The sequence below is a fragment of the Ostrinia furnacalis genome, unplaced genomic scaffold (assembly GCF_004193835.3).
Source record: "Ostrinia furnacalis isolate ACB-3 unplaced genomic scaffold, ASM419383v2 OfSCF7487, whole genome shotgun sequence".
Classification (NCBI taxonomy): Eukaryota; Metazoa; Arthropoda; class Insecta; order Lepidoptera; family Crambidae; genus Ostrinia; species Ostrinia furnacalis.
In genome coordinates, this window is record NW_021137726.1 from 166,456 (window position 1) to 179,178 (window position 12,723).

General features: G+C 38.2%; 1 protein-coding gene across 1 annotated transcript; it reads right to left on the bottom strand.

The window, feature by feature from the left end:
• Positions 1-783: 783 nt before the first annotated feature.
• On the bottom strand, positions 784-7,505 carry LOC114364894 (uncharacterized). Its single transcript, XM_028321249.1, has 5 exons — positions 7,402-7,505; positions 6,218-6,482; positions 5,463-5,602; positions 2,803-2,931; positions 784-943 (listed from the first exon to the last, which is right to left on the bottom strand). Exons 1-5 carry the CDS (start codon positions 7,457-7,459, stop codon positions 798-800), a joined length of 738 nt encoding a protein of 245 aa, XP_028177050.1. The 5' UTR covers positions 7,460-7,505; the 3' UTR covers positions 784-797.
• Between the last annotated feature and the right edge of the window lie 5,218 nt (positions 7,506-12,723).

Consider the following 12,723-nt stretch of genomic DNA (forward strand, 5'->3'; position numbering starts at 1 on the left):
GTGATTGATACAAAGCCGACTCTGGGACGCAATTGAATACATCCATATTGTATGAGGATTGGGCATGCCATTTGATTGATTAAAATTTTAAAACTATACCAGTGACCGCCCGAAATATCTTTCTTTAACTAGGTATAAGCAAAAGGTCACTGATTGATGGACTCATTCACTCATCACGAAATCTCAGAAACTACAAGTGCTAGGAGTCTAAAATTCTGCATGAGAGTTCCTTTTAGAACGTAGGTACTCACTAAAACGGATTTTACTTTATTCTTTATTCAAAAATGTATGTGACGTGTAAAGAGCACGTTTTTGGGGGCATTTTTATCGATAAAATTGACATAATAATATCGCCTTAAATTATTGCTAGCCCTAACCCAAATAGGTACACTGTTACCTTTAATATGAATATATGTTATCCAGGTTCTGATCTGATGATTGGAGCAGGAATGTAGTCTAGTCATATTAAAAAGCTTTTTCTGCATTTTACCTTGAATAACTTAGGACGCACGTAGACACAAGATTATGTGACTTTTGAGACAACTTTCAGAACGCCAACATAAAGATCTTTAAAAATTTCAGATTATCATCTGCAATCTCTTTTTATGCTAAAATGATCGGACTAAAAAGTTTGGTTTGAAAATACAGTTTATTAATAACAATTTATAGCAGTTTTCCACAATATAAATTTTCCATAATGCTTTGATAAATAATCAGAATTAAATCTTCGATTCCTTTTATTATGCGTTAATTTTCGATGTTAAAATAGAAGTCGTCTTTTTGTTCTCTTGAGGATTTTATCCAGAGAGCAGGATTCCGTAATAGCATATGTGGCTTTGCATGTATGCTATGAAGTAACTGTAGGCTTCTGTGAGGAATATCTCCTGGACCGCCGTTGGTAGATTGTCATGTATGGCTTGAATCGCACTTTGAACTACGGGATCTGTAATTAAAATTCACAATTAACCGTAACCCTTCAAGTACCATCGGATCGAGACAATTAAAATCAATTGTTACCGCGGTCTCAGGCGACTACTTAAGGCATTGGTTCCCAAACTTATTTAAGACGCGCCCTCTTTCGACCATACAAAAAATTCCGCGCCCCCCTCCTCTAGTCAAGATTATTGGTCGTATCGAGTAGTCTGGCATGCATTCTCTCAGCGGTTGCAGGTTTTTTATACTTAAGAACACAGATGGCCCGCGTTCTCTTTAAAGGTCTTACTTTGGGAACTAATGACTTAAGGGTTAAGAGCGCTTTCACATTAGGGCGTTTAGTAGCGCGACTGCAGCGCGGCAGCGGCGTTTTTATAATGTGAAGGCATGCATCCGCTGTCATATAATATGAAATTATCGGCAGCGCATCTGTTGCGCGTTTGTCGCGCCTCTAAATCGCCTAAAGCCTGGTCCGTGAGCACGTAGAATCCCGTCCAATGACCCCTAGCTACCCATCCCTATCGCTCGCGCGTAATTATGTTGCTCGCACACTCACTGCGGGCGCCCGTCGCACAGTCGCGACAGCAACATAATTACGCGCGAGCGATAGGGATGGGTAGCTTGGGGTCATGGGACGGGATTCTACGTGCTCACGGACCAGGCTTTAAATGTGAAAGCGCTATAAGTCGCATTTGCAACATACTACAGAAGTGATGCCAACGCGCTACAGCAGCGCGACTGCATCGCTACAAAAAGTCGCCGTGGGCGAGGGCCCTAAGGTTCGGCCAAATAAACGCGTGCAGCCTGCGTGCGCGATGGCGATCAGATGTCGTGTATGATTTTGTAGCGAGTTCACATCAACGCGTCCTGTCATTGGTCGTGGCGAACTATGCACGCACAGTGATCGCCATCGCCACCGCATCGTTGAGCTGACCGATACAACGTAAAAAGTATTGCTAACGAGCTGTAACGTGCGTCTTATCTAATTGCGAATTTGCAAGGAAAATGTACAGGCAGATGTGCTGTCGTCTGTAATCTGTAATGTTTCGTAACTTCGCAAATATTTAAAAATACTTAATAGTTTATACAAGTGACTTTAGCGCTTGCAAGGATACCTGTTTTAATTTAAATATTGTGCAAATGATTTTTGTTCTTTCATTTTATTCATAATATCCTACTAATATTATAAATGCGAAAGTTTGGATGTCTGGATGGATGTTTGTTATTCTTTCACGCAAAAACTACTGAACGGATTTTGATGAAACTTTGGTGTATTATTGATTATAACTCTACAGGCCTATTGTACCCTTATAAAGGCTACAATTTATGACGATATGTTTTTTTTTTTTTTTTTTTTTTATCCACAACGAGGAAGCTCTTGGCCTGCATCTCACCTGATGGTAAGTGATGATCAGACTTAGATAAGATGGTGGTAGCTAGCCAGGCGGACTTGGAACAAGCCCTACCACCAACCAAACCGAACAGAAAATTCTGCCCCCACTGGGAATCGAACCCGGGACCTCTGCGTCTGAAGCAGGTGGTCTAACCACTAGACCACAGAGGCGGTTGTATGTGACAAACTAAATTTCACGCGGGTGAAGCCGCAGGCAAAAGCTAGTTATATTATAGAGGAAAAATGAAATTGTTTGTTAGTTCGTTTGCATCGAATAGGCTCCGAGTTTAACGAGTTAACGGGTCTATTCGTAATTAGTGCAATACATAAAAATACTAATATTCCTGTTAGAGCATAAAAATACCTTTTTCATTGTTTTTTGAACTTAAGAGAATGAAGTTCAAAATATGGTGGGAAATATTTTCCATGGGAACTATATTCCCACCGCCGGAAAAAGGGTTAAAAATGAGACTTACTTGAGCTATTTCCGAGTTCTGGGCCCATAGAGAAAGATGGGCGGGCGTTGTAGTTGTAAGCAGACACTTTAGCGTTCCTCATGTCAAGTTTGTTGCTCAGGGCGATGACCGCAGTAAGCCAAACATTTTCTGAAAAATTACATAAAAACAAAATATTAATACCAAATAAATATTTTTCTTTCTAATATAGTACCAAAATACATTTTGTATGATTTTCAAAGAATCAAGAACACTTAAGCCGGAATTCTCTCAATTCGTGATAATGTTGTAATGTGAAAGTAACTATGTCTGTCTGTCTGTGTATCAATTTTGATGAAATTTAGTATAAAGATACACTTGGCGTCAAAGAAATCCCACCTGCCGCGACAAACACTTTCAAGCGTATGCATCAGGCATGTTATGGATATCCGTAACCGTAACCGAAACTTTCGGATATCCAAAATAAAAAAAATCCGTAACCGATTCAAAAGTTTCGGATAGTTTCGGATGTAGGTAGTTTAAATTGTTTTTTGTATAGTAGGTATATTATTTTGTAAAGGCAACAGCCTGATTTACCTTTATAATGCCATCTAGTATCAATTTTTATTTTTTTATTACTTTTTATTCGATGTAAAGTGTGCGGTCATGAATGAACCGTGTTGGACAACTATTGCAAATTGCTTTCTAAAGCACAGATATCCGTAACCGTAACAGAAACTTTCGGATATCCAGAATAAAAAATATTCCGTAACCGTTACCGAAACCGGTATAATATTATTCCTATATCCGTAACCGTATCCATAACCGAAACTAACATATCCATAACATCCCTAGCATGCATCCCCCCCACTTCCCGTCAATATTGGTAGGTATCATTTAATTTTGAAAGCCCAGTTGAAACTAAAAAGGTTGAACCCACAGATCACAGAAACTAAAGGGAGATTTGCCAAGGGGCGGGCCCGGTGTCGCAGCAATATGCCCAAAAACAGAACACATTGCACGTGACAATGACATACTTACTATAAAAACATCTTAGGCTCGTGAAAGCAATGATGACAGAGCGACGTCAATGCGTCATAATGTAAACAGTTTGTACATTGTTTGCATAGTAGGTACCTACTATCGTAAAGATTATTCGAACGTTGAGTACTATCGCGGTGGATAATGAGCACATTATTTTGATTACTTTATTTGTGTGAATTTCTAATGCGACACTTAGTTTCTAACTCAGCGCATTAGTTGGCATTTCTCTATATTTCTATGTTGGTACCCCAATATGACTTAAAAGGATCCAAAGTTGCTTCTTAAAGCGACAGGTCACGCTTGAGCCAACTTTTAATATAAAACTGCTATGCACTTTTATTATAAAACTAGCGGCCGCCCGCGACTTCGTACGCGTGGATCCCGTTTTACCCCCTTTTCCCGAATTTTCTTTGCTATAAACCTCACGGAGCCCGAGACCTTTCCAACGAATGCAAAACCGTGGAAATCGGTTCGTGCGTTCTGGAGTTATAGCGTCAGGGAGGAAAACCCGACTTATTTTTATATATAGATTATCTAATTGGGATTTATCGCTATCCATCTGTTAAAAGGTGAGTATAAACTAGAGTATTATCTCGAGCATTTACTCGTATATGTAATGTAGGATTCTTACGAATGGTACAATACAGGTATAAAATGTACGGCGACGTTTGGTTCGTAAAAGGGTGATACACTAGAACATAATCATAGAGCGGCTCGTTGTTCTATTACAGGTCATCATCAACAGCCCTTTACAGTCCACTGCTGGACTATGAGCCTCCTCCACTATAGTGGAGGGTTTTGCCATAATCTCCACGCTTGGCAGGTGGGTTGGAAATCGCAGTAGATTGATGTTTTTCAGAGAGCGCTGCTGCCCATTCTCTGTTTGATGTGTAGTCCCTAAGTCGCCTCTTACGACACCCGCGGGAAGAGTAGGGGTTGGTGACAAATGTATTCTACTCTGCCGTCACCACACGGCTATTATATTACAGGTATGCACTCGTAAATGCTCTACTAGTCTATACTCACCTAAAGAGGACACGTGAGATTAGTATTTGGTTTTATAATCACAAAATTCGGTCTAATTGGTCCCAGAGGTGAAGGGCAACATTGTCTTATTCTAGTCAAGATTTATGGTACCTGTTAATCGTTTATTAAAATATTAAATGTGTTTTTCTTTAAGTTTATTTAAAGGGCTTTCAAATAACACCAATATTAGTGGAGCACCATGTTTGTGACAGAGGATAATCTTTTAATGAAATAATAGGCAGAAGATAATTTTTTTGACGCCGAATGTATCCAAGAAAAAATATAGGATAGTTTATTTCGGTTTTGAAGTAGGTTACGCGCGTGGTATAGTTCCAAAATACTGGACTGTCCTATCGATGACATTGACAGTGGGGCGCCACCGTCAATACCGGATCGCTGGTTCCGATTTTTGCCATGTTGGAAACCATATAGTTGAACGATGGTAGCGCCCCCCTGTCATTGAGTTTGGTGGGACAGTTCAGCGTGGGTCATCTATACCCGGTTTATGAAATAGTGACGTAAAACGTCAGACTTGACGTAAAACGTGACAGTCACGCGAGTGAAGGGTGCAAAAGCTAGTAAGTACAAAAACATTTTCTAAAGAGCTGTAAAATAAAATGCATGAAAAATACCGTAATTGACGGTGACAGTGTCCTCAGCGGTCACCGGCACCTTTCCAACTTGACTGATACTGTAATATGCCGTTCCTGTTTCTATTTTGAGGGTTTTGAAAGACACAGTCATCACGACGCTGCTCGTTACCGGGTTGTAGCTGTAAAACCGAGTAAGTGGATATTAGTGGATATTTCATTGAAAAATAGATTAAAATTTTCGGTCGGACAGCAAACATCAGGGTTGAAAACCAGATAACAAAAGTACTTTTTTTTTTTGCAAAATGGCACTTAATAGGTAATACGACATAATAACATGGCAGAGAGCTTAGCTTAATGTGATCTCGTGTGTTACACTAAGTATGTGAGCTACTCAAGCATAAAAAGACTTATGCCCGTTTTCACCATCAAACCCAAATTTTTTAGTGAACCCTTATGTAAACAAAATTCCTGATAAGTGTCACCATAGGGGTCACTTAAAAATTAGGGATTGATGGTGAAAACGGGCATTTAAGGCTAAGTTGCACCATCTTACTACACTTTATCAAACGTTAAAAATCTATCAAATTCCATACAAAATACGCCGGTTATTGTTATAGTTACGGTCGAAGTTAGGTGGTGCAACTCAGCCTAAGACTTATAAAACGAAAATAAAATGAATTAAACTTTCATTCTAGGGGAAAAGAACAATCATTTGCATTGATGTAAAGGCCAGGTTAATTTTTAAAATCGGTAGTTCTTTTTAATTAACACTAAAAAATTAAAAGGAAACTTACTATAATTTTTCAACTTTTGACCCATTGAACGTGATGACGTCTTTATGGGTGTTGATAGTGACGTTGGCAATAGGTATATGCACGGTTTGTGACACCCTGTATATTGGTTGGCGGTCGTCAAACCTAGCAGCGATGCACTGAAAGAAACTCATGAAGAAAGATCTGACGCACACAATGTCGCTTGTGTCTTCGCATGGGTAGGTGTACTCATCTTCTTCGTTATAGACTTGGGTACTGTTTTCAGCGTCGGTACCGTTTGAGCTATCTGAAAAACAAAATAAAATTACTAGGTATTTCGAGATTCATCTTAAGATCAATCGTTCGTTTCAGCCGAAAGACGTCCACTGCTGGACAAAGACCTCCCCCAAGGATTTCCACAAAGACCGGTCCTGCGCCGCTTGCATCCAGGTACCTCCCGCGACCTTCACCAGATCGTCGGTCCACCTAGTGAGACCTGCCCACGATCGATGCCTAAGATCAATCATTGGGGAACAAAGTTTCTACATCCCACAATGTTATCCAAAGATGCGTAGGTGTGCTCACACTAAGTGAGTTGCTAGTATGAGCGACAGTGACCTGTCAAGAGTTAGAAGATGGAGCGTGGATAGGCCTTTCATACGGTGGACTGATGACCTAATTAACCGCGGGAAGCCTTTAGTTGATTTCCTGAGGTAGATGATGATATATACAGCAAAAAACCCTGTTCGACCCGAAAGGGATGACTCTGGTTCTCAAATACATTTTTTCCGTTTGGTATCAAGGTTGAAATTTAAAAACCTCACTTCCATAATTAATCGATCAACTGTTACAAATATGGGATATTTATGCTCGTTTTCACCATCAATTCCTAATTTTTAAGTGACCCCAATGGTAACAAAACAGAAATTTTGTTTTCAAAGGGGTCACTTAAAAATTAGGGATTGATGGTGAAAACGGGCATTAGTAAACTTTTGTTCTTTAATATTATGACGTGTATTTGTAGAAATGCGACAATCGTGTGATAACGTAATCTTCTTGAATACAAGAATGATAAAATAGTAAGACACGGGTCTTAACGCGACGTTTATTAATGAGATACATTATGAGCCATGAGTTACTTAATGTAACTCATTTAAAACGCGAAAGTTTAAAATCATAAGAATGATGTTTTTATGAAACTTTTATAATAACTATTTTTTATTTACCTTGCCCCAGTACGCAAACCCCAAATAGCGCCACAACAAAAAATAAATTCCACTGCATCTTTGTTGACGGCTCTACAACTTCTTAGAATTTGTCTCCGAAATGAACGGCTTATATGTGAAAATAAAAACCGTATAAATTATGCATTTCCTGATAAAAACATTTAGTGCTACGGCTAGAATACAATTTAATAGTCACTAAGTAACAATACCAATTTTTTTTCAGTAATTTGATCTAAAATGCAAATTAATTTAATTGCTAAAACTGAAAAATTCCGCGTAGGGTAATCCCGTATGTATCTAGGTACTTTCTAGATGACGTTAAAAAGGAAATGATTAGGTATACAATCTTTTGCAAATAAATCTAAATACACTAATATTTTACAGAGAAAAGATTTGATTGTTTATATCCGAATCGATACTCTTGGTTTTTTTGACAAGTATTGTTTTTGATGGGATTAAATTTACATTTAGGCTTGTTCCAAGTCCGCCTGGCTAGCTACCACCATCTTACATAAGTCTGTCGCCATAAAAAATACTTATGTTAACATCATTGTTGTGTCCGGGTTAGAGGTAAGATAGCCAGTTCGTTCCTCCGTGGTTGAGGATTCCGGGTGAAGTTCGCTTCTACCTTCGGCCTGATCATCACTTAGGGCAAGTGACCCGGTTGTGGCCACCGACCCCTTTGTGGCCATTTAGAACTTCAAATCGTTATAACTAAGGCAAAGACTAATATATTACTCTATGGTTTACGGGAATAAAAATATCTAATATTAGCAACACTGATAGCGTTAACAGCTTTGATGTGTCAAGCTTCACTTCAATCCAACAAGTCATTATTTTTTGAGAAGCGTTAATTGTTTTAAGTCTTAGCAAAAAGGCTAAGGCGAGCGGGTGAGTAAACAATCATTATTTTCTAAATCCTTCTTATTTTTTTAAATGTTTATGTTAAACCTTAATAAAGAATACACTGTCTAAGTGGTACTAATGATATTTTATCGCTATTTGTTTATTAAGGGGCTTATGAGAGGTGGCCACTAATGGAGCCAGAATGAATGAATTTTCCCATCTTTGGCCACATGAATGGCCAAAAGTGGTGCACGAAGAACCTCACTTTTGGCCATTTAGTTTTTATCGTGATTTTTCAATTTAATTACTTAGCTATTTTGATATAAGTAATCGATTCATTTTCAGAGTTACGATTATAATGCCTCCATCGAAACCAAATTAATACTAAAAAAATCGGTGTTGTGAAAAGAAAATTGTTCCAGTATTAGTACTGTTAGTATTAGTTCCCGTTCCCGTGGGAATTTCGAGAATTCCTGTTCCCGTGGGAATTTCGGGAATTCCTTGTTTGTAACTAAGCTTTAAGTTTACTAAGGTACCTACATACCAAATTTCAAGCGTCTAACTTAAGCAGTTTAGATTTTTCATACAAAAGGATTTTCCCGCTAATTCCCGTTACCGTGGGAATTTCAGGAATTCCTTGTAACTAAATTCTAAGTTTACTAAGGTACCTTCATACCAAATTTCAAGCGTCTAACTTAAGCAGTTTAGATTTTTCATACAAAAGGATTTTCCCGCTAATTCCCGTTTCCGTGGGAATTTCGGGTATTCCCGTTCCCGTGGAATTTTCGGGAATTCCCGATGCGGTGGGAATTTCGGGAATTCCCGTTCCCGTGGGAATTTCGGGAATTCCTTGTAACTAAGCTTTAAGTTTACTAAGGTACCTACATACCAAATTTCAAGCGTCTAACTAAAGCAGTTTAAATTTTTCATACAAAAGGATTTTCCCGCTAATTCCGGTTCCTGTGGGAATTTCGGGAATTCCCGTACCCGTGGGAAATTCGGGAATTCCTTGTTGAAACTAAGCTTTAAGTTTACTAAGGTACCTACATACCAAATTTCAAGCGTCTAACTTAAGCAGTTTAGATTTTTCATACAAAAGGATTTTCCCGCGAATTCCAGTTCCCGTGGGAATTTCGGGAATTCCCGTTCCCGTGGGAATTTCAGGAATTCCTTGTTGTAACTAAGCTTTAAGTTTACTAAGGTACCTACCTACCTACATACCAAATTTCAAGCGTCTAACTTAAGCAGTTTAGATTTTTCATACAAAAGGATTTTCCAGCGAATTCCCGTTCCCGTGGGAATTTAGGGAATTCCCGTTCCCGTGGGAATTTCTGGAATTCCTTGTTATAACTAAGCTTTGATTTTACTAAGGTACTTACCTACCTACATGCCAAATTTCAAGCGTCTAACTTAAGCAGTTTAGATTTTTCATACANGAATTTAGTCCCTTTAAGAAAACGGGTGAACGCTTGGCGGCCATCTTGGATTTCCAATATTTTGCATTTTTGCCTTAATCTGGACCATATTCCGCGCCGAACCCCATTTTTACTTTTTTTCTATCTTCACCCAGTCCCGTGAAACAATTCCTTGAAACCACCCATGCCCCAAAACTTTGAGTTCCCCTAACTGCCAGTGTTGCCAGATGATCGAGTTGAAAATGGTCAAATGTCATTAGTTTGACCTATTTGCAGGAGGCGTCATCCAAATTTCTGACCGGAAGTCGTTATTTCCATTTTTTACATTTTTTGACCAAATCTTCCAAAGTATGGCAACACTGGAAATTTTAGTTTTCCCAAACGATACTCCTTGACAAACTACGTAATCGCCCTATACAACTCGACTTTCCCAAATGTTGCCAACTGCCCGAAAAATGCATTTGAAAAATCAGAAATCTGAAACTTTTTACAAAATGGCCGCCTGCTCAGCCGCCATCTTGATTTTCTGACATTTCGGATTTTTCCCATAATCTGGGTCGTATAACCAACGAAACCTTATTTTTGGATTTTTTCTCCCATATATCTTTCTATCCGTCCTTATGTTTAAAGACACCCATGTCGAAAAAAATACTTTTCCCCGTAGCTCCCAGTGTTGCCAGGTGATCGAGACGAAAATGGTCAAATGTCATTTGCACGACCCCTTTGCAGGAGGCGTCATCCAAATTTTTGACCGGAAGTCGTTATTTCTACTTTCGACATTTTTGGACCAAATCTCCCAAAGTGTGGCAACACTGGAGAAATTTCTTCACCCAAGCGAAACCTCTCAATAAGACACACAACCGCCTCATACAACTCGACTTTCCAAAATGTTGCCATGCTCTCGAAAAATGAATTCCAAAATTTCGAAATTTTCAACTTTTTACAAAATGGCCGCCCACGCCGCCGCCATCTTGATTTTTTGACATTTCGGATTTTTCCCATAATCTGAGTCGTATATCCAACCAAACTTCATTTTTATTTTTTTTCTGCCATGACTCCTTCTGTCTGTCCTTAACTTTAAAGTCACCCATGTCGCAAAAAAAACTTTTCCCCATAACTTTCAGTGTTGCCAGACTTTTTTGATAAAAATGGTGAAATGTCATTCGGGTCCCCAAACGTCACCAGACTGCATTCCAAGTTTATGGAATTTTTGGAAATTTCCATTTTCTACTATCCGGGGCCGTGGTGGAAAATTTTCTACCAAAATGGTAGTTTTTTCCGACTCATGGCCACACTCGAGGAACAGACCAACAATCGCCCGGAACATTGTACCTCACTCCGGTGTCGCCATCTACCGGAAAATTCGTGTCAAAGTTTGGGAATTTTTTGATCGCAACAAAATGGCCGACGGCTCAGCCGCCATCTTGTTTTTTGATAATCTGTGAATGTGACTCTTAAGAAGACTATACATGTCACAAATATTCAAAAGAAATTTAAAAAAACAATTGCGCATCTCGGAGTGACACCTCCCTAAAAACACCCCGAAATCGCATTTTCAATCCAAGATGGCGGCGCGGCCATTTTGTTTTTCTATTTTTTTCTCAATTTTTTTAACACACCTTGGCAACCCCAACAAACTCCTAAAAAAGAAAAAATTCAGGACCGAAAACAAAAAAGTTGGTGTTTCAAAAAGTGCCGCCATTTTGTTTTTTGGTTCAAAAAATCTAAAAAACCTGGGTGTCGAAAAATCTAGTTTAAAACAAACAACAACAATTTTACCCCTCTCCCCTCTAAATACCCTAAAAATACCCCTGATCAGTCAGTCAGTCAGTCAGTGAGTAGGAATCGAGCTTTATATAATATAGATTATTAAAATAGGTAGGTAATTACTACTGAATAAAGCGTTACAGTAAGTACCTACGTTCAAATAAAGTATGTATATCTATGCTAATAAAATGAAGAGTTTGTTTGCTTGAACGCACTAATCTGAGGAACTACTAGTCCGATATGCAAAAAAAAAATGTGTTGGATACTTAGCAAAGTTACAAGTTAGGCTTTTGGCTATACAGACATATACAGCATGTATCTGACGAAGTGTAAAAAAAATTAACTGAAGTTCTGGCTAGAAGTCTAGATTACAAAAAAAAATGTTTTTTTGAATAAATTCATATGTGAATGAAATTAGCATACCACAAATCAGTCCGCGTTTAATATTTTTATTGTTATTCGGATTTTATTTGGATTTAAAGTTGTCGGCACTTTCTGGGTAAGAATCCAGAATCCCGGCCAAATTTCAAAACCTTACAAACCAGTAGGTACTAAGTAGGCATTATCAGTGCAATTTTGGTATTCGCCAGAGACTATAAAATAAGTTGTATTGTTTAACAACACTCTTTTAGTTGATTGCGAGCGAGTGAAATAGACATATCGCGAAGCGAAGCCTTCGAAGGTTGAGGCACGTTGAGGTCTAAGGTATTATAGTAATAGGTATACAGGGTGGAATCTTGCAATGCCACCTGGAGGGAAAGTACTCTTATTATACTGTAGATATAAAATACTCAATAAACATTCCTTTATTTTTTTAAAGAAAGATAACTGCATTCAAAGATTTCCGAAAGTTTTTCGAAAATTCACCACTATACCATAGAATTTAAGAAATTAAAATAATTTAAGAATTTCATGGTTTACCTTTCATTGATTCATCAAGTTTGTAAGAGAGGATTTATTCTTATACCTACTTATAACCCTAACAATCGATGCAATAAAAATACAGGATGTCAATAATCGATGTAATTTTGAACAGAGTTTAATTGGTTCGATTTCCAGGTGTGGCAAGCAATTTTTTGGAAATCTTTGAATGTAGTTCTATTTCTTTTCATAAATAAACGAATGTTTTTTTTGTAGTAACTTTTCTATCTAGTATTGGGAGTACTTTCCCTCCAGGTGGCATTACAAAATTCTACCCTGTATTGTAGTTCTGTGTCCCCTAAGTTATTATGTCCTTAATTATTAGGTATTTAGCTTGTCAAGTGTAAATAAAATTTTTCGGAGATTTATGTAT